Here is a 27,464-nt window from a genome sequence, read left to right as displayed (position 1 = left end):
TTTTTTTTTTTGCTTTGTAAATAACGGTTACATAACGCTTATACACACCTTTGAAGTTTATTTTCCTCGCCAATTTTTCGGTCAACTGCTTCACTGTCTCGCCTTCACATATAACGGTATTCACTTGAAACAAACCGGAACGCTCGATTGGATTAACCAGTTCCACCTCCACATTCGGCGCAATGATGAAAGCTATGAAAGGCGAGCCGGGACGCACCTCCTCACGTGTTTTTTCTGGCGCTGCTGGATCGTCTGTGTATTTCACCTCAATGTCAACAACCTAAAGCGGGCATAAATAGGAAATGAGAGGAGAAAATATACAAGCCGATTTTTCCACGCATGAACTTACATCCAATGTATTTCTCAGGTAGTCGAGATTGTTGAGCAGCACCTGGCGCTCGTCGAACTCCAACTTGATGGCCAACGCCTCAACAAACTTGCTACTCTCAACGTTATCGCGTATCATTTGCACGAAGGGCATGACGCGCTTCATGAATTTCTTCAGCTGCTCCTTCTGTTGCAGCGTCGACGCGATGACTTTATTTTCCGGGAACTTGCCGTCTTTAATATACATTTCGCGCAGTGTGTCGAGCACACAGCATTGCCATGGCGGATATGTTTTGGCTACCCAGATCAAAGCAGCATTCGGTTTCGCGCTTGTGGRATCCACCGCCTTCCCTTTGCCACCCTTGCCCTTGACTTGCAGAAAGTTCTTCAAACTTAGACGGAACGTGTGCGCCGCCTCCATGAGATATTCAGAGCATTTGATTTCCACCTCATTACAGGCGCCCATTTCCGGCCAACGCGCATGCACTATGGACTCCTTATTGCCCAGCAAACCCCATACATAATCGGCGACGTGCGGACAAATCGGCGCCACCAGCAGCGCTTGGCGACGTATGAACTCGAACACCAAGTCTTCGTGCATGCCCTGTGCACCGCACAGCTCACGATATTTGTCACGCGCCAGCTGCAGTTCATAGAAGCCGGTACGCAAGGCTTCCTTGAACAACATTTTGCGATAATTCTCATCGGTTTCGCGCGTTTTCAAATTCATTTCGCTGATGAACACTTTGTCATTGAAGGTGTCAGCGACGCCCTTGCGCAGCGCAGTACGCGAGTCGGACATCTCTTTCACCCACTCGATAAATGTATACAGACGTAGTATGCCAGCATCTGCGGTGCTCACGACGAAGTTGGCATCCTCCACGCTATCGCCAGAGTCGGCCAGACACAGACGCGTGCCATCGGCTGAGAATTTCTGAACAGCTTCGTAGAGTGTAAGGAAATTGCCGTCGGATTTTGACATTTTCGCAGAATTGAGCAACAGATGTCCGTTGACGCGTGTGCCCAGTGGCCATTTGCCTTCGTCATTGGGCCAAATGGCGGTATGGTTGTACAGCATGAATGTTAGATGGTTGTTTATCAAATCCTTGCCACTTACACGCAAATCCATCGGGTACCAGTACTCGAATTCACGACGCAATATGTCGAGTGAGTCCTTCTTTATTGGGAGCTTATCGGTGTATGGCGTTTCGTTGAAGAATATGTAGTCCCACACTTCGGGTGTCATATCCTTTGCGGTGATGCCTAARGGACGGAAATTTTATCAGTATGTTTTTTCGAAAGTGTACCAAAACTTTAAATTTTATCCTATTTAAATATCCCTTTCGTGGCAAGATTGTAACACCCAGAGAGAAATTTCTGATGTATATATAGTTGATATATGTATATGATCAGGGTGGCGAAATCAGTTATCTAGTTGTAGTTATAACGGTTTTCTAATCCYCGTTAGGATTGTAAGGATTATCTAAGTTGTTGTCGACATCATCTAACGGGAGGCACCCGAATCGTGTCGTTTCGATAGGGCCAGACCAAATGGTACCAGCTGAGTGCGGTTGGAGGGGCATGTAAAGAGGTGACCAGTGTCATGCGGATACTCATTGTACGCATGACATATGTATATTGGATATGTCGGGGTATATTCTGGATAAGTAGGAGTTTAACCAGCTACAATATCAAGAACGAAGCTGTGCAAGGGTCACTCCCGTTTCTCGCGGCAACTCGAGCTCTTCGCCTGCAATGGGTGGGGTTTTGACCCCAAAAACGCCATTCACTGGAAGGAAGTCAATGAAAGTGTTGATGGCTCCACTGTGAATGGCGGTCAGTACTTGTCGGAAGTTAGTTGCGTCCGAAGTCCGGTCGGTGTATTGTTCAATGTCGTCGACGTAAATGAAAAATGACCTCTTGAAGTTCCTAGCAGACGGTTTCACTGCAAGCAAGTGCCTGCACGGGGTGATTTCTGCGAAAACAACYCAGCTGGAACTGCATGGAGAGGAGTTCATTATGCTCTTTACCTAGGAGCATAATAGTCTCACTATCTAGGTGTTAAATGGGAGACATAGGAGGCATGTCCGAAGTGTAGTGTTCTGACAAGTCTAAAGCTTCTTCATCTGCGTTCCACTACATAGAAGGCGACCAATTGGTGCGGCGTAGTTGAGGACCGGCCGGCCGTTTGCTTTATATGTTGCTAACAACGTGCCTTTGTCTTTTCCCTCCCATGAGTTGCCGGCTGGTGACTTGAAAATTTTATTKCGGCTCTGTACTTTTGCAGTTATTGCGGTCATAAGGGAAGATATTGTTCAAATCRAACCTCTAAATAATAAAGCTGCCATAATTTGCCTACCTAAGGGACTCGGCTTCTCGCCTCTAAACGAACCGCCTTGCAGCAGATGCACAACCGTGTAGAATGCCATATAAATGGTGGAGTCCGAAAGCGATTCAATAAGCCACTGCTGATCCCAGGGCAGCTTGGTGCCCAAGCCATATGTGCGAGAGCAGGCGTACTCGTGCAACCAATTCAAGCAAGCTTCGAAATTATTGCGTGCCTCTTCGTGATAAACTTCCATTTTGCTGAGATTTTTCTTGGCTTGCGCCTGCCATTCGGGTTCACCGTAATTGAGGTACCATTGATTGCAAAGCGCAACGACGCATTGATCGCCAGAACGCGAAATAATGGTTTTCTCAGGTTCGTAATAGATTTCAGCTTCATTTGCGGCCACAAGCTTCTTTTGCAAATCTTTTTTAATATCTTGGACTTTGCGTCCGGCAAACTCGCCCACCAAAAGTACGCCATCATAGAAACCTGCAATTATAATAAATTAATATATTTTCTTACTAAAAACGGTAATATAACATAAACCTTTCAAATAACAAAGCTCCTTCGCCTCAGCCAACTTGTCTTTGTCATTTTGCGATTGTATCTTCAGTTTATCATATGCATAGACGGCGCATGTTTTACCTAAACTGGGCACCTCTATGATCGGCACTGGCTCATAAGGCAGCACCATTTTATCGGTAATACCGTATTTTTGGCGGAATGCTTCCTTCTTCTGTAAATCCACCAGAGCAGCATAATCGTCAGGTGAATCAGATGGCACGGATGTTACCACGCCTGTTCCTTTGTCTTCTTTAATCGATAACATTGGCAGTGTATAGATGACTTTATGTGATGTCATTGGTGCAGATAGTGGTGTGCCTAGTAGTTCCTGACCAGTCAGCTCAACAATCTCTACAACCTTACCTTCTTCGGCGGTGAAACCTTGGTAGGACATATTACGCGCGGCACGACGTGTGCTAATCCACACTTCATTTGTGCGTGAAACTTGCCAAGCAATGTACTTGATGTCGGGATGCAGCCAGCAGTTGGTTTGCCCATACATAGTTTCGGGACGCAGTGTTGCAGCCACCATATAGATAGGCACATTCACAGCACTGAAATTGTTTTTTTTTTTATATATAATTTTTTATTTTCTTTGTTTATATTAAAAATTAACTCAATAACTTACCTAAGTTTGGCTGGCTTTTCAAGCACTTTCATCTTAATTAACGTATATTCTTGCGGTCCTACACCCTCGCCGCTTGAGCGATCATGATCCATGCAGGGTTGACCATCTTTTGGCGAATAAATAGTGTAACGCTTGCCATACATTATTTTTCCACGATTTTTTAAATGCAAGAACTGCCAGCGTACAAAAGAATCGAAGAAAGGATTTGCATCAGTCGTGATAAACGTGCGCCTAAAATCCACCTAAACATGTAAAAATAATTCGTAAATTTTTGTTTATGATATAACTGTTATACTACTTTCACTCACGTGTATTCCCAAACTTTTGAGATCCTTAATGGCCAAAGGCGGAAAATAGTTTAACCAATGCTCGGTGTCAGCAAAACACTTAATCTCTTCGTCAGTCAATCTTAGACTCTGCATAATCTGCCATTGATATTTTGCTGCTGCTGTTTTGGCGACTGCCTTGCTCTTTTTACCTTTCGTTTTATCTTTGGGTATATCGCCTTGTGTCGGTTCCTCAACTTCAGCAGGTGTATCATCAATTGGAAACTTTGGTGGGTAGCCAAAATCCTCCATTTCACGTTTTAACTTATCCGCACATGCTTTGATGGGCATACCAGTACAGTGAAATCCGAATGGCCATAGTACACGCCTTCCTTTCAGCCGATGATACCGTACAGCAAATTCTGCCTTCGAGAGCGAGAATGTATGACCCAAATGTAGGCGTCCATTCATATAGGGAAAAGGAAATGTTACAAAAAATTTCTCATCCAGACTTTTGCGTGGCTCTATTGGCGCATCCGTTTCATGCACATGCTCATTTTCCCAACGCTGTTGCATCTCACGCTCGATTTGCTGGAGATATTCCACCTTGAAGGTGCCCTTTCTTTCGATATTCGCCTATAATTTAATACAGAATTTTAATTTCAACTAAATAAAACATGAATCACTCGGTTGGCCAAGGGATATTGCATCAGATTGTTTCACGAGTGTGAAAACAAAGTAAACACACGCTGGCAACGTTCTTATACGCCGTTGACCTCATATTTAATAGCATATATGCAACTTACCATGGTTTTATCGCACAATTTCGTTTATTGAAATACAATAAATATATTTAAATGCCCAATAAAGAAGCAATATCAGAGCGATTAAACAAAACTKCAACGTGTTCCCGACAGCAATTGGTGCAAAAAAAATTATATTTGACAGCCAAACGGTACATGGAAATAGTTGGCAACGCGGGCTGACGCTGGCGTAAATGTGGAATTTTTGAACTGCGTGTTCTTATACTTATTTTAATTTTTTTTTTTAAGTAGGTTTGAGATATAATGTATACATTATTCAATTATTTTAATTGTGTAAATGAAAAATTAGCTTTTTCTAAATTGTTGACATATTCGTACCAGGTGTAATTCGAACTTCGAACTACGCTGTCAAACAACAGCTGATTGGCAAAGTGCGTTTGTAAACGTTTAAGAAAGTGTGAAATTTTGCGCGTGAAAATTTGTGCAAAACAATATTAATCAAAGTTTTTGTTAATTTATGTGTTTAAATAAAAATCGTCCAAAATGTCGTATATGCTACCACATTTACACAATGGCTGGCAAGTAGATCAGGCCATTCTATCCGAGGAAGATCGCGTAGTAGTGAGTGCACTCAGAATATTTTAAAAGATTTCGTTGCACTCTTTGTCTAATAAAAATTGTAATCAATTTCTCTTTTTATGCAGGTTATTCGTTTTGGCCACGATTGGGACCCCGCTTGCATGAAAATGGACGAAGTCATGTACAGCATAGCGGAGAAAGTGAAAAATTTTGCTGTAATTTACTTGGTCGACATCACTGAGGTGCCTGACTTTAATAAGATGTATGAATTATACGACCCGTGCACCGTTATGTTTTTCTTCCGCAATAAACATATCATGATTGATTTGGGCACTGGTAATAACAACAAAATCAATTGGCCGCTTGAAGATAAACAGGAAATGATCGATATTGTGGAGACTGTGTATCGTGGTGCACGCAAAGGTCGTGGTCTAGTCGTATCGCCAAAAGACTATTCTACAAAATATAGATATTAAATTTATTAATATAATTAAGCCGCCCATCATCGCATTTATCCAACTCATCTCATCTATCAACTAACTAGTTCTATTTAATTAAAAAAATGTCAAAAAGGAAAAAAACAATTTGTTTTGATAAAATTTTATACAAGTGTGTGCGTGTGTGTAACAAATGTTTGAATTACCAGATTTTTTTTTTTGCAAGTTTACGTTCATTAATTATGTTATGTGTGCCTGCTGAGAGAAATTCTGTGAAGTTGTCCAAGGTAAGTTATTTTATTAATTTATTAGTTAGTACAAATTCGTGCGAAATTTGAGTCAAACAAAAAACGTTAAGATATGACTGTGAGCCTTAGTCATTTTTTTTTTAACTGCTTACTTTATTAAGCGCTTTTCAAGTAGAATTTCAAATAAAAAAAATTTAAACTGCGTATAATATAAATAAAAGAATCAGACACATTTTTACAATGTATGTATGTAATAGATTATTCTATCACTTTATTTATTCATTTCTTTTTTTCATTTTAATTAATTTTACCCTTTTTTACTTAAATTTACAGCGCTAACATTTACATAAACTCACTTTTTCAAGCTTTTTTGTTATTTATCTTACCGTTGCATTTGTTTGCTTTTATTTATAACATTTAACTAAAATTCATAACATTTTTTCGCTAATAACAATTTTAGTTTTCAATAGGATTTCGTTTTACAAACTAATTTCACGTTTCATTGTATTGTATGCAATGCTTATAATTTTCTCTTTTTTTTTCGTTAATATAATAATTTATTATCGTAAAATTAAGTAATTATTTAACTTTAAAAGTTAGAAAATCAAGTTAGCATTTTAAATATTTAGCTTTCAGTTGCAATAGCGTTTCCAAAAAAAAAAAAAAAAAAAAAAAAAAAAAAAAAAAAAAAAAAAAAAAANAAAATAAAAAAAAAAAAAAAAAAAAAAAAAAAAAAAAAAAAAAAAAAAAAAAAAAAATTATTGAAGTTTAAAAATAAAACATAGAAAGCAAATACTATTTTTGTTTTATAAAATAAAAGAACTTAAAGGAATCTAACTAACTGCAATGCTAAATTTATTTTTTCTTGCAAAAAATGTTTTTTATGTTAACGTTTTCCATTTTTCTATTTATTGCATGCATTCGTTTTATTAACGCAATTTAATCGCCAAAATATTTTTCTTCATCTAGTAACAGCTTAACCCATGAGCTAATCGTATTGTTTTCATATTTTTTTAATTAATACTTTACCTCCTTGTGCTTTGCAATTTGCTTCAACTCCTAACGGTTTATACTCATATTTTCGGCTTGTTAGACTTCATATCTGTACATAATTACTTTATATTTGTTTTTTTTTTTAGTTTAAAGATCTTCAACATATTCCTACTACAATTAATTCAGCTATATTTTTGTAACTATAATACCATCTTTTTCTATCAGCTTAATTCTAATTCAACTTCTCTTCAATATTTCTAGTTTTAATTTGTATTTTTTTTTTTTTCAATAATTTGGTAGTAATGATCTTCAGCAATTGGTAAATTACAACCATGTGTAACTGCAACATTATTCCTTGTTTACACTTAAAACACTTTACACATGCATTTATCTATTTAATTTATTTTTTTCTTTAATGTTGCCTATTTTTATTTGGTTTTGCTATACTTGAAATATTTCTTACAGTTATGAAGTAACAATGCTTCCAGCATTTTTTTCGTTCCAGATTTCTAGGTTCACATGAATTTTGTGTGTTATGATGAGTGTGTATGTGTCACTATTCTCCCAGCGAAAAAAATAAATTTTTGTGGATGTGAAATTTAATATTTCTAGCAAGCAGAATTGAATCCCGTGTAACGGCAATGTGTTTAAAAGATTTTTTTTCGAATTTTTTTAGTGAAATGAAAAAACACAGAGAACTTTTTTAAGTAAAAATACTTTGTAAATTGCGAGTTTAACGCTCCAATGGCACCCAGAAGAAATAAGGCCGACAAATACCATCCTTGATTCCAGCAGACTGGCTAACCTAAAATCAAAATCAAAAAAAAAAAAAAATCATGTTGCTGTATTCTTGTTGTTGCACAAATTAGACGAGTCCTTGCCCGCTTAAAACTCCCGTCCGTTCCGGTTACTATTGTGGTATTATGATCATGTAACCCTGTAGGCAGATGGCTAACGCCGGAACTAGGATTTTAAAAAATCCTGAAAATTCACTTTTTTTTTGATTTTTTTAAAAATTAAAAACAAAAATTTCATGATGTTTTTCGACTACTTTTTTTTATAAAAGAAAAAAAAAAACGGTTTAATATATGTACATATTTCAAAATTCCTAGTTCGGCGATAGCCAGAATCTGGTTGAACTGATTTTAAATTTTTGAGACCTGGATCACTATGGGGTTAAAGAAACATCAGTGTGAGGAATATTGCGATACTTTTTTCTCTGGAAAGACCGTTGGGTCGGAAGACTCCATTACATGTTGTTGTTGTAGCGAGTATATGAAACGACTGTCATTGAAATCACTTAGCGGGAGGTCTAGGAAACGGCCTGTTTCGACCAAGTTGAGCCAGGGAGAGGGTTAAATGAGTGGGCTTAATGGGTCATGCAAAGAGGTCATTAATGTCATGAGAGGACTCTCTGCTCGGAGAATATATATTTTATATGTCGGGGTCTATTCGGAATAGGTGGGAGTTTAACCTGCTACAAAACCAGAACAAAGTTGCGCTAAAGTCACTTTGGTTTCACGCGSCAAAGCAAGCACACGATCTGCGATAGGTGTGTTTCGACCTCAACAATGGCATTCGCAGTGTTGTTGTTGTAACGGGTATCTAATTCCTGTAATTASGGTAAACAATTCCCACAACAGCGGGTTCTACGCACGGGAATTGACCCGCATTTTATCCGACTAAGGGCTGTTATTTCGGAGAWCTAACCCCTTTAAATTCGGCAAGTCTTAGTTTAAGCTTGTCGTCAACGCCTGTCAATAGTAGTAGTTATTCCGTATCCTCCTGACTTGCGCTGGCATTGAGTCCAACCCGGGATCGGATGAATTTTTCTGCTGCGTTTGCGCCAAAAGGCTCCATCCAAACTCCACCTCGATCATATGTAACACACGCAATGGAAGGAGCGATATTAAGATCTGCTCTGCCCCTAATACATACAGGGAGTGGACCACAAGTTACGTGGCCTCATGTTGCCAACGCACTACTGCGACCTTGGCCTCTACGGCTAGGCAACCCCACCCCATTTGCCAACAGAGAACCTTCACTGTCCATAGGAGCTTAAAAAGGCAACATGACTCCCCTTCTGATCAGCCCAAGCTCTGTATCTTCTTCAGCTGCAATTGCCTTCTGAGTGTCCAGCAACGTTTCTTTGTCCTTACTCAAGGGGCTACCGGTTAGTGATCTGTTTTGTGTTAACAATCGCAGTCGTAAGCGGAATTAAGGAGTACTTAACACCCGTAATTTTGGGTTTGCTGACTGTCGATATTTAAGTTACCGATCCAGTTTGTATTGCTTCATCCAGTTGGGCAATATTGCCGCTGTGGATTTAGCAGGATAGACTTTAAGGTTCCCGTAGTGGATAAACGTAAAGCCACGATACTACTTGTAACAACCAAAAAGGAGTTGGAGATGATCAGAGTGACAAGCTGCGTTGATTTAGCTGCGTCAATCTGTTGGTGTGCGTGTGCGTCTGAGGTATTAACATTAGTTTTTGAGATATCGGTTTGAAATTTTGCACACGTCCTTTTCCCTTCAAGAAACTGCTCAATTATCGGAACCGCCGCTATTGGAATACTAYAGCATATAGCTGCCATATAAACTGAACGTTCAGACTCAAGTCTTTGTAGGGAAAACTCTTTTATTTGTTAAGATATCTTAACGAAAGTTGGCAGAGGTTATTATAAAAAGTATGGCTACAATCTCTGAAAAATTTATTCAGATCGGACCACTATAGCTTATAGCTGCCATACAAACTAAATAATCAACATCAGAATAAAGCTCTTCTTAAACATTTTTATGCTCTAATAAAAATGCACCTGTAACGGAGATTATAGCTTCGGTGCAGCTGAAGTCAATGTTTTTCCTTATTTTGTTTTAAAATCGCTGGAAAAATGTACTTATGACTATGTGTGTGTATAGTTTTCACATATTTTACAAGTGCGTACATATGTATGTGTAATTAGCACGGTATAAAAGGCTTACTTTAGATACATATATATTGTATGTTGGTATGTTTACTCGCATCTAATAGGAAAATGATATATTTTTATATTTATATGCCCACTTTATTACTGTATATTCGTAACATGAAGGTACCAGTGTGTTTGGCTTCGAGCTCCAGCTCATATATGATTAAAATGTATGTATGTATGTATAAAATATGGTAAATATAATAAATACACATGTAATATGAAATTTCATAGAAAAATACGAGAGATGATTACGCGATTTTGTTGTTGTACGAAATCTAATCAGTGTTTTTACTTTGTCATGTATTTTTTTTTATATATTTGTTATGTATGTGTATTGATGTTTATTTTTGCTTGTATGTGTTAAACATACATATTTACGAATACAGTATAAATGTATGTGGCACTCTTTTTTTTGGTGGGTCAAACTAGGAATAGGTCTATACAAAGTATAAATTATGCTAGGTAATATATAACACACGGTACACATGGAGTATATATATATGTGTATGTACATAAATTAATTTTTGCAACTATGTATGTATGTATGCTGGGCTTTAACTAACGCAAATGTATGTATGTCATTTGGTTGGCGCGGAAGTACATACAACAAACACAGTAGCTCACTATTTTGCGTAAACTCGGTTTATGCTCCGCTTCGTATATACAGTTATGTTATATTATATGATTTTTTTTTTCAAATATTGCTGATTTGTTTTTTTTTTTTTTTTATAAAAAATGTATTTATTTTTAATTTTTTTGTTGATTTTGTTACTACTTTTTTTCTTATAATCTGGGTTATATGCGTGCAATCTCTACTTAAATTACTTAATTAGCTAAAATTACATACATATGCATGACATAAGTCACTTTTTTGTTCTCTAATTGATTTTATAGATTTTTTATAGTTTTGTTTTTTTTTCATTTTTATTAATTTTTGTTTTGTTTTTTCTCAGGTATATGCACTTTGGGTGGGTTTGAAGGAAGGCATGAAGAGAAGTCCTAATTGTTTCTATTCGCATATGACACACATACATATATATGTCTATATTTTTTTGTTATTCTATTACATTAATGCTTTGCAGTCGAAACAAATACGTAATTTTCGTTAAATTGAAACTAAAACAGAAATTCATAAACAAAAACTGAAACCTTTCGAAAATGTGCGTATGTCAACTTTGAGGCACACGTTTGCTACATTTACATACATGTAAWTAAATGTTAGTTTTAATGCTTTCTGAAACACATTTCTCACATTTATCAGCTATTTTGCTATACGCTACCGCTAAAGTTGTAATAGTAAAGTATTGACAAACAAATATTTTTGAAGTTTTTATCAGTAGTGAAGTCATTCTACATGCTAATAGTCCCTAAAGTTGTTGCATTATCTTTTTGGTTTTTTAGTATTTCTTATAACTAGGTCTATGAACGTTTATTTYTTTGTGTTTTTTGTGTGAACTAAAATTTTGTATGGAAATTCTAAAAAAATATTTTAGGTTATGTTAAAAAAATCTGCGTAACAACCTCTATGTACTGCTTTGCGAAATCATATATTATATATTATAGTAAATGCGAGGAGTTCTCGATTAACTTGCTTGCACTAAACTCTCTAGTCTCTCATTATTTTCTGGCCAAAATTAAAGGATATGAACTTATCTGGCCAGCAATTATTGTTGTTGTTGTTATAGCGGCAGACTTTTGTCGAGTTGACAGTCCTTGACAGTATAAAAAATCCAGATCCGTTCCGCTTACGTAGATCCGACTGTCGTGKGAACGGTAGTAGTTAGCAAGTAGTTAGTATTCGTACATAATCATCATTCGAAAAATTCTCTAAAAAAAAGTATATCCATAAAAAGTCCTTACAACAGCAAGAGATACAAAAAAAAAGAAAAAAAAAGAAGATGTTTCCTTAGGTTTATTCCATCGTAAAAATTATTATTTACAGGTTTCTCTAGTATTGTACTAGTCATCCTTGGCTCACCACTTTGTTGGTTGTCATAATCGCCTTTCTTGTCAAGCACTTTATCTCTCATGTAACAAAAAATTKTCCTTTTAAATTTGATACGCCCTACTTTTTGTCCAAATTCATAAAAATTGTATAACCGCTATTTATTTTATCCTTACGATTTTATTTGATTTATACCAGTTCTTTGTTCGATTCACAACTCGCGAAACTTGTTGAAGAGAAGCTATTTATGGAGTGATTTTTTTTTTATAATGGAGAGTAGTCTATATGTTCGCGCAAAATGACATAGATCGTTTTAGAATTTTTATTCAGAAGTAGATGAATAACTTATGGTGGAAATGTCTTATAACCCTCATAATATGTGTTTCATCGATTCATTTAATCCACAATTTTCTGCTGAAATGAGCGTTTTTTTTTGTAGAAGCTGAACTTTTCGTTCGATCCCAATATTTTCATCATAATATTTTAACCAAAGATAAGTATTAATCTTTTGAGGAAGATAGGAAGATAAACGTTTCGATCAACATCAATGTATAACTTTGAAAATACTTATTCCATGTACTGTTTACTCCGACAAGTCGCTGAGGGTAATAACCGGAGAATATACTTAAAACCTCTCAAATATGTCATATAAAGGCTTTAACTCGATAATGGTTTAGTGAAAATCTCTTAAAATTTTTAAAGTTGTAGAGCATATAAAATACTTATTTAAGTGAGAGTTACTCCGACATGACGCTGAAGGCGCTATACGTAGAGAATATATAACTTAGGTATATTTTAGCTTCTGTTCCCAATGCAGCTAAGCGGAACAGATCCTAATTCTTAACACACTGTCTAAATCGCTGAGTTTCCCAAAATTATCAGAAACTTCTTTTATGTCACTGCCAAAACAACAATCAAAATAGTATATAGTCAATGTATTTTTTTCTAGAAAATTAAAAAAAAAAAAAATCTGTTTTTAGAGATGAGAATATTGAGTAAAGCTTCAAAAGAATAGCGTTTTCTGAAGATATGCCTAATACTCGAATAGCTAACGCGTAACATCAATCTTACGGTAGTTGGTTAACCAAAAGAAATTTCCTATCGGCATTTGATTTAGCACTAAAAAATTGGCGTTCTCAAATTCTGCATCAGGTTATATCCATTTGTGAATTTCYCAAAATTAATTTTTTCGGAGATATGAGCGTATTTGTAAGTGAGGAAAATTTCTCTAAAATGGTTCGATCTATTGACTTGATTTTTTCGAGCAACATTCGTACATTATTAATCAGGTTATGTGCGAAGAATTTAACAATATTTTAAATTTTGTAATCCACTCAATGTCCCATATCCATTTATAGTATTAATAATTAACCAATTTTGTTAAATAAAATGTTATCTTAAAGAAAAAAAAATTCATATAAAACTCGTTCTGCAAATTGATTCCTGTTCTTTGAGTCGTAGGCATTGATATTTAGACCAGATATACTGTAGGCAAAAAATAGTAAAGCATGTCAATTTAAATTTCGCGTGAAAACTCACTCGTCGAAATATTTTATTTCTCGGTTGATATAACTGTCAGTGACATATGTGCAACATTTCACATCAAACTAATCATTGGTGTTTAGTATACGCTTGTCCTTCTGAAGAGTGAAATTACTCAACAAAGATGTTCCATTAAATTTTGTCTGTGGAATCAAATCTGTTGACAAAATCTTCAGATTGTTGAAAAAGGCCTTCGGCGACAATTGTTTGTCGCGAGCAAGTATTTCTGATTGGTACATAATATTCAAAGAGGTCGAGACCGAGCAAGCGTTGATGACGAACTACGTCCAGAGCGACCATCGACATCAGCTGATGAAGAACACGTCAATAAAATAAAGGAATTGAAAAGCAATGGCTAACAGTCAGAGATTGTTTCGAAAAAAAACAGCGCCGCGTTAACGTCTGTGATACAGTGTTTTCCGACTACCAGTATGACATGAAACGTATGATAACTGACGATGAGTCTTGGATCTATGCTTACGACCCGGAAACAGACAATCAATCGGTCGMATATTGTGGCAAAGGTGAGCCAAAGCMCAAACAACCATGTCAAAGCAGGTCAAATATTAAGGTWATGTTAACAGTTTTCTTCGATTATCTCGATGTGGTGCACTTCGAATTCCTTCCGACCGGCCAAACTGTCAACAAGGAATACTATCTAAATGTCATGCGTCGTTTGTGCGAATCTATTCCTGAAAACAGGCCCGAATTATGGGCCGACATTACCTTACTGYATTGATTCCTTGTGAGTTCTTCGCCTAATTTTCAACCATGATCGTGCCGCAACCACCGTATTCGTATATTTAGCTACGTTTRACTTCTGGCTACTCAGAAAACTTAAATGACCACTTGGGGAAAATCTTTTTGAGTTAATTGAAGACATTAAATGTGAATCGCTACRCGCTTTGAAAGCTATTCTGGAAATTGACTTTAAGAACTGTTTCGCTGATTGGAAAACACGTTGGCATAAGTGTATTAGGGAGAAGGGGGTTTACTTTGAAGTGGATGAAATAGATTTTGAAGAATAAATTAAGGATTTTAAAATTATGAGTAAAGTCTTTCTATTTTTTGCTCATAGTTGTAGGCAGTCTGGCAACTGAAGTTAATATACGTTTCGTAAAGGTTATATTATAATTATTTCCATACCAAAATTATTAAATTTTAATTATTAAAATAAATATGCATTCTCATTTCTATGCTCCTCACTGTAAATTAAGTTTTTTTATTACATGCAACTAAGGAAGAAAGTTAAGGCCATTTTCAAGTTCATTATATATACCATTTCCTTATGTGAAGTCTATTCGCTCGATTTCCGATTCGCTCCTCAATTTAAAGTAAATGTTAAAGCTTATGAATTACTAGATAATTATATATTTATGAAAGTRGTTTTTGTTTTTCTTATAATTTCATAAAGTATGTATGTATGTATGCAGTTATTTACTATCAAATACTCGTACATATAACAATTTGAATCGCATAAATTACGCATGAAATGCTTTAAGTTCACCCGTTTCCGTGTTGTGATTTGTATTCTTCACTTATAAATCAAAATATTTTCATTTACATAATTTGTATGCTAAATCTTTTAGTTTACAATTATAGTTCATTAGTTGTTTTTTCGTTTTTTGAGTTCCTTATTTTGTTTTTGGTTTTTTGGTTTCTGCAAAATCTGTTACATACTAAGCTCCTGTAAAAAGTTATTGTGCCAACTTTGTGTCACACAACAGCAAATGCAATTCCTTAGCGGGGCAGTCGGAGAGCTCAACGTGGATCCAACGATGCTTTGCACTATCTAAACTGCAGTCTTTCRTCTAWACTATTTTACGCCACACCTGCGCTGCTTTATTCAGCTCTTTGCTACTTGTAACAMTTCTTCTATGGTGAGTACCATATTCGTAAACAACTTGAGCCCGRTTTGTTCAACCCATTTTATAGCTGGTACGTCTTGCTTTGGTTCCTAGCTAGAACAGTGTTTCCTTCGACCATTTCCGACTGTTTCTGGTCAGACTGGGTTCGCGTGAACCTTCACTCTTACTTTGCGCACGTTGTGCATTYCCTTCCGACGCCGACGAACTTTCCGAGCTCTCATCGGTAGGTAACTTTATTAGCGGCAGTTCCAGCATAACCGAACGACATGAACGATCTTCACTATCGCGCACATTTGTGTGCGACGCGCTCAAATTAGTAGCGCTACGGCTAACCAACAGACTGGGCGTGTCCACCGTTTTATCTGCGATTRTTGTAGAACTGGTCCCGGCACCGGAACCGCGTAGGATGAGGTTTTTCAGCGATGCTGGCATGCAAATTATTGGCTGTCGCGTTGTTGAAGTGATGATCAACGAGTCGGAGACCGAGGAGGCACAAGAGTCATCATAGAGTCTGGAGCATGGCAGTTGTGGTTGTGTTTTGTTCGTTTGATTTTTCGAAGCCTTTTGTTTTTCTATAGTATAGAGCTGGTGGTGAGCGTTAGCGCTTGTGCCAGCACTAAGGCTACAGCTCGTTTTGTTATTGTCCGTGAGCGGACTCGAACGGCCAAAACTGACGACCGTATTTAAGCTGCTGTTTTGTGTCAGAGTCGCCGAGCCACCGCCACCGCCACCGCCGGTGTCGCCACCACCACCACTGCCGCTGCCACTACCGCACGGTCCATGTGCACCGGCATTACCACCGCACAGTTCCGTATTCAAAGTCGAGCAGGTGTCATCCTCCGTTGTTGCTGTAGTTGTTGTGGTGGTCGGCAGGCTTTGCGGATCGCTATACTGTTGCAGCAATTTTGCGCGTCGCAGGTGTGTTGGTGAGCTACTGGTGCAAATAATCGCACCGAAATGCGTTTCYAGCGGCACCGTTTCAGCGATGGTAGTCGGTGTTTGGCTACCGCTGCCAGTGTGCTGGAACTCTTTGAGCTGATGGCCAATTAAAGCGACACGATCACTGGAAGAAACGCTGATTGTGCGATGGCGTTGCAGCAGTGGACGTCGTGCGCGTGTTAGTTTCGTGCCAGCGACACCGGCATTGCAAGCAGCGCCCAGACTATAACGCTTTTCGATGGGATACTTAATTGGCTGCGGTCGCGTATGCACTGTTGCCGTTGCCTCGGCATTATTGCTGCCGGCGGAATCTTGTGTTACAACAAGCRCCACATTCTCACGCATGCTAGTAGGATCATGTTCACCGAAGCTGACCTCATCACTGTCACTGCTCAGCTGCTGCATATCCTCATCGGTGTCGGCCACACTGTCCAGGAATACTGAGTCCTCGTCAACGGAACGCGCTTCCGAGTCTTGATATTCTAATGACGAGATTTTAAAGGAACTAAGCGAGGCGAGCGGTGCTCGCCTTTCTACATTGAAAAGTGCTTTCGCTGATATGGTGCCCAGACTGCCGCTACCATTCAGTCTATCCAAACTAATGGGCGTGCTATCGATGCTGATGCTACTGGAGTTGGCGGTAACAACGGCAGCAGCCGCTATGGCCGCAGCGGTACTGGAATATGAAAAATTATTATTATTATGCTCTGGTATGGGCGGCGGTGTCATCTCTTCTGTCGGATAGGTGAGACGTTGCAGTTCAACTACTGTGACCTTGCCGCGCAGACTACCACGGGAATCTTCCGTCGGCGAATCGGTGTAATGGAATCCGTACTGAGTGCTTGTTGTCGGCGCAGTTTGTAGTGGTGTCTTGTGTGCGGTACCACCAGCATCACTGGAACCAATCATACCAAGTGTTTCATAATGGGATTGATTATAAGGATAGATGTCCACCGTGTCGGCGCTTATCGAATGTATTTCCTGTTTACGTCCTCCCTGTGCACTTTCCGGATCATAATAGGCTATACTGTGCTTACGTACAATATTCTGCGCATCTGTTGGAGTACCAGCGCCTCTCACAGTATTGGTGGTGCCAGTCTTACTCTGTGTTRTGATGGTGGCAACGGGTAAATTGTCCGGCAGTGCTTCAGCGCCTTTGCCTGTCACCTTAGCGCTCGAGGTGGAAGCACCGTTGGCATGCGCCTGCAGTTGTTCATAAAGACTACGCTCCGATGGACAAGGTGAAGGTTTCGGTGTTGGCTGTATGACCTGTATATCGGGGTAATAGTAGTCCCAATTGTCGGTACTCGATGCGCGTGAGGCTGTCGATAGTTTTCGTTGAAGTGTCGGCGGTAGATTGCTCAGCCCTAAGGTAAACGCCGAACAGCGTCGCTCCAAATAAGAGCTTTCAGTACTGCAACATGTCATTGCGCTGCTACGTCGCGAATCTTGTCCCTGTAGAAGTAAGTTTGTGAGTTCATTAAGTTCATAATTGTGGAATACTTAACTTACCGCAGGTGGTACCTCCAGAAAACCACGTTTACTTTTCGTTGAATCAGTGCGTTGTGGCATATCGGACAGTTCGTCAAGATGTGTCCCACTACGTGGGTAGTCGGCGCATTCCAATTCATCCTCGGTCTCTATAAAGTAATCATCATTGCCGAAACTGCTGCCCATAGGATAGTTACTCAGTATACGTGACGACTCGGAGCCACTTTTTCTGCGGCCTCCCGTGAAGCTGCCTACGCCAGAAGTTGCCGAATAGGAAAAACGCCTAGGTGGCTCCAGCAGGCTGCTGTAGCCACCACCACCTGTAGTTTCGAAAGCAGGAATATCTTTTTTGACTTAATGACCAACTGAAAACTACATTTTCGAACAGTAAACTTACCCACTGACGAGAAGCGATATCCTCGGTTTAGCATGGGTGGTGCGCTAACATTACCCAATGATAACATTCGTTGTCGCCGATAGAGAATCGCATCATATTCATCCGGDTATATCGACATGCCAGTTGCCACCATCGCCTCCTGAATTTCACGCTCTTCCTCCTCTTGCATACACACAGCGGCCACAGCAGCCATTTTGGGATCCTAAAACAATATTAAAAATTACATCTATCGGTACGACTTGGAGAAAATGAAGATTAGGGAATCAGATTTTGTTTAATCTCGAAAAATTCATATATTTTTAAATATTCYTTGTAATCGGAGTTCCTTTGTCCTCATAATGTCTACTTTTTGACGACCGGGCCTTRCGTAAGCCGGTGAGCCTTCTTCAAAAACAAGAATTTGTGTGGCTGTGAAATCCTTCTGACTCAGACTGAAGCAGTTCAATGTACTATTTAATTTCCGGTTTTAACGGACACCAATTGTCATAGTTTGCGGAGGAAAACAACTAGGAAGTGTCTCGTTTCCCTCACTGTCCACTGTTTCCTTGAGCKCTCTCTATTCTTTGACTGATGTAACCTTAGATTTCTTTTCTTTGGTAGTCCGGACAATCAAGACTCAAACATGCGATAAATGAGACTCTGATTTCATTCCTAAGGGTGTCACAAAGCATCGGGGTTTCAGCTGGCTCTATTCTTTGACTGACAATACCTTGCATTTCTTGTCTTTGATATGGCGGACAATAAAGACTGATACATTGAAGTCTCTGGTTTCACACCAAAGGGTGTGGCAAACCTTCGGGGTTTTAGTCGTTCAATTTGGACTCTCTATTCTTTGACTGATGATACCTTGAATTACTTGTCTTTCGAGGTCGGAAAATCAAGACTCATATATGCGATACATGAGTGTTTTTAGTTTCATACCTAAAGGGTGTCACAAAGCATCTTCACCTTGTCCAAATTGTTGCAAATCTTTAAACAAAATGTCATTCGAAAGTTCTAAAGATCTTAAAGCAGGATTTGACAGGACTCTAACGTCCATCGCAACTACTAAGAACAACTGATCTTTTTAAGATTGCACAATATTCCCCATAATATGATAACCCAATAGACCCTTGTCTTCGCTAAAGTTATTTCCAATCATTACTAACCTTTAACACTTTCAGCGTCTCATTGGAACTACTGCGACTCTTCCAGACAATTAGGAACACCATTAAGCCGAAGAAGCCGCTAAGCGTTGCGGCAATACGTACACCAGTCATCACGTCATAAGTGGCATAGAATTCCTCCTGTTCAATTCTACGCTCGGCCAGACTTTTATTGTGTCGTCCACTGCCCGTGAAGATTCTGTGTCGCCCATTGAAGCCGTTGAATACGGAAGCGGTACTAAGTATGTWAAATAGATAAATAGTTAAATGCAAATTTAATAAAAAATGTCTCTCGCGTCTTATTTACCCAGTCGTTGTATTCGTGACGGCGGGTAAGGCGCTATGCCCATTAGTTGTAAACTGTTTATCGGGTATAGTGCCGTTACTGCGTAGAGGAGGAGTGTCATTAAATGCAGTGAGTGGCATTGCCAGTTTGTCCGACAGATCCGTTGCGGCCAAACGTGCTGGCTTACCGCCATAGATAATGTTATTGGCATTCGTTGTGGTTTTTATTGTTGCGCTTGCCGTAGCAGTTGATTTGGAAGCCTTTAAAGTGGAAGAACTCGTTGCTCTAGATGACCTTGAAGTGTCTGTTGTTGTTGTTGATGCTACCGACGACGAGGCAACGGCGCGTCGTGTAATTTTTGCCATTTCTAAATAAACATGTTCTGTAAGAAGAAAACGGGAAACAGTGTTTAATGTGGRAAGATGCGAAAGATGATAAAACTAATGTTAAAGGAAACCTAAATGGAAAAAGTAGAAATGGGAACTTCGGAGTAATAGCTTCAAATATTCGCTTCAGATTGTTTTGATTGAGTTTCTTTAAATGGGTCGTTCTATACAGCAATATCAAAGATTTCTGTCGATTATTTTTTATTAAAAAGAAATTTGAAAACAGTTGGCAACACTCTCATATAAATTTTTAAAATAAATCACACAGTTCATCCAAAAAATATTTAGTATGTATCAGATCTCATAAAAATTAACGATAAAAGCATGAAAMCTATGTGCTTTACACTTTAAATAAAAAGAAAAAAACTTTGAAAAGTTAATTAGAAAGTGTTGGAGCAATATGAACACTGCAAACAAATGCTCTTTCCACCGCTAAACTTTTCATGATACCCACACATTGTTTTAATTCTCGCTCAGTCACATACATACTTGCTAACCTATACTTATATACATATATGTAAGTATATCTACGCTATGACATTATTTACCTTAACTTGCTTAGTTGGCGACAAGTGTTTTGTGGCAAGAACAATTGAATATGTAGCTACTTCCTTATATGGATGTCTGTATACAGGGTACTACCGTTATGAAGTGGAATTAGTTACATTTGCTATGAAGTTTACGGAATATAATTTTTTTCTTTTAATACATTCTTTAAAGTTCAAAAGAATTTTCTTACATTATCACTTTGATTACTTACATTACTACTTTGATTACGAATATTTCCACTTCGATTACTTATGTACATTACCACTTTGATTACAAACATTACCAGTTTTATACTGGAATTGACACTTTAATTTTGACTTTTTTTGGTTTACTTACATTACCTTTTTGATTACTTACTTGGCTACCTTACTTACCACTTTGATTACTAATATATCACTTGGCTTACTAGCCTTAGCACGTTTATACTTATATCACCATCTTAATTACTTGCATTACTACTTTGATTACTAACATTGTCATTTTTGTTACTGACATTGTCATTTAATTTTGATTTTTTCTTTTGTTACTTACGTTTCTACCTTTATTACTTAAATTACCACCTTGGCTACTTACATTACCTAGTAAATTACTTACATTGACTCTTTTATTACTTCTTTAATCACCTTACTTACTTACAATACCACTCTGATGACTAATATAGCACTTGGATTAMTAACATTACCACTGTTATACTTACATCAGTTACTTGCATTACTACTTTAATTACTTAGATTACCAGTTTTATTACTGCTATTGGCAATTTAATTTTGGTTTTTCCTTCATTACTTACGTTATCATTTTGATTACTTGCATTATTACTCTGTTATTTTACATTACTACTTTGATCACTTACATTACCAGCTTGGTTACTTAAATTAACACTTTGATTACTAACATTAGCACTTTGATTACCTACATTACTATATTAATTACTTACATTATCTATTTGATTACTTACATTGATAATTTTTATTACTTTCTTGACCACTTTACTTACTTACATTATCACTCTGATTACTAATATATCGTTTSGATTATCAACATTACCACAAAGTAGTTATCCACCTTAATTACTTACATTACTACTTTGATTACTTACATTACCATTTTGATTACTTTAATTGTTACTCTGGTTACTTCCATTACTACCTTGATTACTAACATTACCACTCTGACTACTMACGTTACCACTTTAATTACCTTGACTTCCACTTTTCTTTTCGCACCTCATTTCTCGCAACAGAGAATCTCTGTCACTTCGCTTAGTTTTTGGTGTTAAAGTAAACACACTTGGTGTTAMAACTGTCGCCTCTTATTCAGAAACTTTGAGCCCAGTACAATGCATGTGTGTGCACATACAGAGGTATTACATATACAACATTCATTGTCGGTTTGCGGGTCGTTATCAAGCGCCTTTGTGTGCCGAAAAGAAGGTGCAACCAGAGAAAACAAAAAAAAAAAAGAAAAAAAAACGATTTATGAGGTATTATGTATTGTCAACGTCTCAGCCTGGAATTCAAAAGGTGTCTAAAAAACAGGTGCACGTATTCACATATGCATGTACGGATATCGTTTGTATATATATAYATRTGTGTGTGTGTGTCTATGAATAATTGCGTTTGTGTTTTTTGGCCTTGTCTGCGCAACGGAAATTATACGAGACATAAACTTTTGAACGCTGTCAGCGTTTTGTAACACTTTTTTGTGGTCTCAAGTATTGTAGGGCAGTTGGGCGAAGAATCGCAAGCAAATTGAGAACAACTGGGTACATAGCGGTTTCGTTTGAAATTTTCATGAATATGTATAGGTGGAGGTTGTAGGTAAATAGTGAAAGAGTGCCTTGTGAGAATAAACTTTAAACACAGAATCCGTTAAAAATATTTGCTAATTTTTTGKGTTCTTTAATGAGGGAGACAAGGACACAAGAAATAGCGCATCCCTTTTAGTGGCGCTTAGAGCTGCACTTAATTCAAGTAGAGTCGTTAGAGTCGAGTAGAGTTACGTTCTACTGGCGTAAACTTTGCTTTTCGATCACACACAATCACACACAATCCCACAAAAAGAAGTTATCCGGTAGCAAATCTTTTGATCTCGATGGTCGGTAAATGTCACATTTTTTGTCATCCGACATCCACCGATATCATTGGCGATACTTTTTGCTCAAACAAGACTTTTTATAGGCCTTGAAAGGATTTTTTGTTCCCAAATRGCAATTTTGTTTGATCTGTATTTCTACTCTGTAGAATAATCGGAACTGGACATTGGCAAGTTATACCCACTATCAACAATAATTTTTTCATTGATCTTATCCCAGYGAAATAGAGCGTCTTTGCTGATGTAGAGAGCAAGTGCTTCAGTTGTTTTCAATTATTTAGGCATGTCTTGTTGGAACCAAAGGTTGTAAACATCAATATCCTCCAGTTCAAGCCCGAAAAACTCTGATTAATGTGCCATTTCACTTTAACTATGGCCGGCTTCATTTTTCTTCTTTATTCGCCAATGCGAAAAGAAAGGACCCAAAATATTTCAGAGAACCTTTTTCTCGAAAACTTGTAACGTCGACTCATTATATGAGAACGAAAATAATAAGTGACTTATGGAGTTTGGTATTTGTTCGTCGAGAGGAGAYTTTACTTCTCAATTGCCTACTCAGTCCGAAGTAGCACCTGTTAGCAAGGGTTATTATGTGTTGAATATCGAAGCTGAACGAGAACGTTTGCTCCATCGTCATCGATTTTGGAATCGGGTTCACCATCTCGTGGTGTTATGCTTTCACTGCCATTAAGCAGGCTGGGGAAGTGTTCCCTCCATAATTTCTGGATGCTCTAGGTTTCAGTCACTAGATCACCTTTGAATGTTCTACAAGAACCGATCTTGAAACCTTCTGCTAGTCGACACATCTTTTCGTAGAATTTTCAAGCGTTACCCTTGTCGCCCAGCTTCTCAAGCTTGCCAGATAGGCAGTCTGTTTTCTCTCGGCTGCGACATGGCACTCTTCATCGTACCAACTCTGTTCATTATAATATGGCAAACCGAATTGAGTAGAGATCAAGTAACAACTGACAAAAAGACCAACTCCGAAAAAGTATTGCTTCATTATAAATCACATGCCTAACAAATTACTCTTTATTATCGGCAACCTTACCTCAACCTTCAAATATTGTGAAATGCCTAAATAAAGTTGTTAGAGAAGAAAGGAAATGAAAGAGAGGAAATAATTTGAAATCTACAAAAGCTCGAAATAATAAAAATAAAAGGATATTTATATAGATGAAGTTCAAAAAAATTTTACGAAAGAATTTGCCCTTAAGTTAGGAATTTGTCACCCTTAGATTTTATAAGTTTGTTCTTTGTCAAGTCAAGCACAGCTTTTTTTGCCAGAAAACTTGGGAATTTAATAAAAAAAATTCTAGATTAATTACAGAACAAATCACTCATCTTCAAATTTGATCATTCACCTTTAAATTTGATCACATGTACGATTGATATTCGAAAAATGTATAAAAAATGTTCAGTTATCTATACGAATACATAAATTGTAGTTCTCCACTTCAAATGCAAATCTAAACAAGTAAGGAAGAGCAAMRTTCGGGTGCGGCCGARCAGTTTATACTTCWGYAACTTGCAAAGSTTAAGATTAGATTAGGTTSATTAGAAAAACGACAATCATTATATATGAAATATGGGAGTAGGGGTACGATCGACCCGATTTTTTCAATTTTCTCGATGGCAAATATTATTAACATATCACATAATAAAAAAAAAATGTTCTCTGGTCTCATAAAGGACCTCTCATACAAAGATTTAAAGTGAAGTCAGTGGGATGTTCGGAAATCTTAATATTGTTTATTTGGAGGCTAGGTTAAGTTATCACCCAATATTATTCATTTGCTCCACAAAGATACATTGTTAAGACTAAAACACTCTCTTTCCTTTTCATGGACATAACTCACATATTGGTCGATGTATGTGGTATAAAGTCACCCAGAACCTTGAAAACCTTTATTTTAGGTATATGCGGGCTCAGAAAGTTTTTTATCCGATGCAACTCATTTTTGATACACAGAGATACTATTATCAGGAAAGGGTTCTCTCTGAATTTKAATTGTATACCCTGAACAGTGACCGAAATTTTCGGCCTAAAGTCAAATATAGATGCTGGGGTTCATATTTTCAGAACTCAGAGGCTTGAACAKTTTTTTTTTTTTTWTTGGATTCGGAAAATTTTTAGTCATAAGGTGTCATACTCTACAGGCATTATTCGTGAAATGTTTTATACCGTTATATTAATTTCATCTTGATTTGTACACTGGAAAGTGAAAGAACCAAATAGTATTTAAAATTGGTTTATATTGGAAGTAGGCGTGGTTGAGTTACTGTGATATGAGGAGTGGGCGGGTTTATCTTCATCCGATTTCATCCAAACACCGTTGGTAGGTCCTATAATAWTCAAGCTGAGCGAATTTGGTAATTGTAGCTTAAGTGATTTAGGTGGTATCTGCATTGCGCCAAATGACAGTTACCGGATTTCAAAACGTCTCGTCATCCTCATCATTTCTGTATATACTGTATAACTCTATATCTATTGCGATTAGTTTTAGGTGTATATGCATCACCTAAAAGATGAACAAAACTATTATACCCTCCAGCAACATGTTGCCAGAGTATAAAAATCGAGTAGAAAGTAAAATTCTAGCTATTACCAAAGAAGAATWTTTGAAGGTAAATCAATTGGTCCGAAATGATTGCTACTGTTGCTATTGTTATGAGTTAGTCATGCGTACCGATGCGATATACTGGCACATACATATGTATACATACATATATACATAGGTATATATGTGTATGCAAAGCAGTCGTATCTACATATGCATATAGCATAAATAACAGAGCGCACGTAGCATAACCCAGCTGTTAACATTAATGACATCCTTTTCAAGTAGTTTAGGTGGGTCAAGTGTCTACAAGGATCAATGCGTTGTTCATAGACCAGTAAACAGTTTGAAGTAAGGGCACTCATTTGACACATTAATAGTATTTGTTTAGAAATAAACCATGKTCAGCAGCAGGTTCACTGAATGGGCCCACAATGAGATGGTATCCAATCCCGTTTTTCTTAAGAAAAGCTTGTTCAGGGATTTAGCTCACTTTATAGAGCCATTATTCATGATTTTTACCTGCCTGAATTGGGGGATATTGATATGAAAGAGCTTTGAAAGTTATTCAAAAACATAATGGCAGACGCTTATATGTATATTAAAGCTAAATTTAATTTTATTTTTGTGTGAAAATCACATGTCTACAAAAATACCCTTTAGTTTAGAATATGCTCAAGCCAATGTAAATATATTATAAGGTAGGGGTAGTCAAAAAAGTCTTTTCGTATTTCTAATCAAACTTCAACTTATCTTTTTTATATTTATAACATAAGTTAATCAACCAAGTATGTACCATATTGGTCGACTACTTATTGCCATTTTTCCGCTAGAGACATTATTCCATCAGTGTAAAATTTTTCTGATTTCTCGGCGAAAAACTGCGACAAGTAATTTTCATAGGTTTCTCTTGAAGCCATTAAGGAAGTTCTGTATTGACCCTGTCTCTTATACACATCTGCCTCAAAATGGACGATGGTGTTGCGGATTGTCTTCTAAGTAGGCCGATTATGTTGACCACAAGTTGAGCGAAGTGCGCGCGAAACACATTATTTACAGAACTTTAATTTTCCTAATAGCGCTGAATGATATGTAAACGTTGTTTAGACGTAATTCCTTCTATGATGAAGTGATAAAAAAATACGAATCACAAATAACATGACAGCTTGATACGACTCACGCGTGGTCTGTGTGCAAATGTACCTCTACTTGAATCACCCGTAAAGTATATAGGTACAATTCGAAAAATTTTCTTCAGTTCCCCTCTATTTCACGTGAATGGCAACACTTAATTGTTGATGCTGATGCTCATTTCCATTTTCATTGTTGCAAGAAAAGCAAGAGCAAAAATGTCAATGCATTCAAAAGCTCACATCAGCATGAAATTAGAATTTATCTGATTACCTAAATTCAAGCATTCTTTGTTTGCAATCAGTATTCAACTCACATTTTCTATGAAGGTTTATCGACATACCGTTACACTACACGTTTCACAGTGCGTTTTCACATTCGTTTAAGCGTTGAGGACGCTTGTAGGCTGTGTGACGTGCTCGGTTGTAGAACACTTGTCAATGTCTAATCAAGTTTTATCAGTTCACTTCCAGTTGATTGCACATTTGAATGTGAATGCTTGCGAACACGTGCGACATTTTTGTTTTGTGATAATTGTACAAAATTACTGTCTCTTATACACATCTAGATGTGTATAAGAGACAGTTTGAATGTGAATGCTTGCGAACACGTGCGACATTTTTGTTTTGTGATAATTGTACAAAATTAAGGTTGATCTGTGCATACAATTGATCACATCATACTTGAATTTGAATAATCTCATGGCATTAATAGTGGATTTGGTTACGTGAAGAATTTTCGGCAGGTTGTTTAGTTTAGCATGCAATAATGTCATATTAAGAAAGAAGCGCATGTAACTAAGGTTAGATTAACAATAATTAGACATACTTAAAGTTGGAGAGCTTTTCGCCAAAATATGTGCCTTAAGAATCCATAATTATAAGTTATAAAGATATAAAAACTTAATAGCTTTAAAGTGTTTTCTACAGGATACAATTAGTGTAATTTCAGCTGCTAGACAACGACGAGAGTTTATTTTTAGTACTGACATCTAACCTAGACCTAAAATCCATTTATTTCATC

At 37.3% G+C, this 27,464-nt stretch overlaps 3 protein-coding genes across 4 annotated transcripts; 1 reads left to right on the top strand and 2 right to left on the bottom strand.

Moving 5' to 3' along the window:
- Nucleotides 1-48: 48 nt before the first annotated feature.
- Nucleotides 49-5,026, bottom strand: LOC108970325 (leucine--tRNA ligase, cytoplasmic; the record flags this gene model as incomplete). The annotated part of the gene is given in 7 exon segments (XM_018935648.1): nucleotides 49-280; nucleotides 350-1,590; nucleotides 2,687-3,145; nucleotides 3,203-3,774; nucleotides 3,849-4,090; nucleotides 4,157-4,750; nucleotides 4,921-5,026. Coding segments are annotated over 7 exon segments (3,343 nt in total), but the record flags the coding sequence as incomplete, so codon positions are not given.
- A 111-nt stretch (nucleotides 5,027-5,137) lies between these two features.
- On the top strand, nucleotides 5,138-6,038 carry LOC108970328 (thioredoxin-like protein 4A). The gene is made up of 2 exons (XM_018935652.1): nucleotides 5,138-5,499; nucleotides 5,583-6,038. Exons 1-2 carry the CDS (start codon nucleotides 5,422-5,424, stop codon nucleotides 5,931-5,933), a joined length of 429 nt encoding a protein of 142 aa, XP_018791197.1. The 5' UTR covers nucleotides 5,138-5,421; the 3' UTR covers nucleotides 5,934-6,038.
- Nucleotides 6,039-14,991: 8,953 nt separating this feature from the next.
- LOC108970327 (mucin-5AC) lies at nucleotides 14,992-20,085 on the bottom strand. 2 transcript variants are annotated; one of them, XM_018935650.1, is made up of 5 exons: nucleotides 19,742-20,085; nucleotides 19,438-19,672; nucleotides 18,290-18,491; nucleotides 17,914-18,236; nucleotides 14,992-17,856 (listed from the first exon to the last, which is right to left on the bottom strand). In XM_018935650.1, exons 1-5 carry the CDS (start codon nucleotides 20,083-20,085, stop codon nucleotides 15,556-15,558), a joined length of 3,405 nt encoding a protein of 1,134 aa, XP_018791195.1. In that variant the 3' UTR covers nucleotides 14,992-15,555. The 2 variants fall into 2 exon arrangements, with proteins under 2 accessions (XP_018791195.1, XP_018791196.1); XM_018935651.1 differs by having other exon boundaries at nucleotides 17,914-18,212.
- Nucleotides 20,086-27,464: the final 7,379 nt, after the last annotated feature.

Source organism: Bactrocera latifrons, unplaced genomic scaffold (genome assembly GCF_001853355.1).
Source record: "Bactrocera latifrons isolate USDA-ARS-PBARC rearing strain unplaced genomic scaffold, ASM185335v1 scaffold_299, whole genome shotgun sequence".
Taxonomy (NCBI): domain Eukaryota; kingdom Metazoa; phylum Arthropoda; class Insecta; order Diptera; family Tephritidae; genus Bactrocera; species Bactrocera latifrons.
This window is presented reverse-complemented; position numbering and strand designations above follow the sequence as displayed.

Excerpts from the sequence above, each read along its gene's own strand:
- LOC108970328 (XM_018935652.1), top strand. The coding sequence starts at position 5,422 with ATGTCGTATATGCTACCACATTTACACAATGGCTGGCAAGTAGATCAG. Across the intron at positions 5,500-5,582 it reads CCGAGGAAGATCGCGTAGTA|GTTATTCGTTTTGGCCACGA; the intron begins GTGAGTGCACTC and ends CTTTTTATGCAG.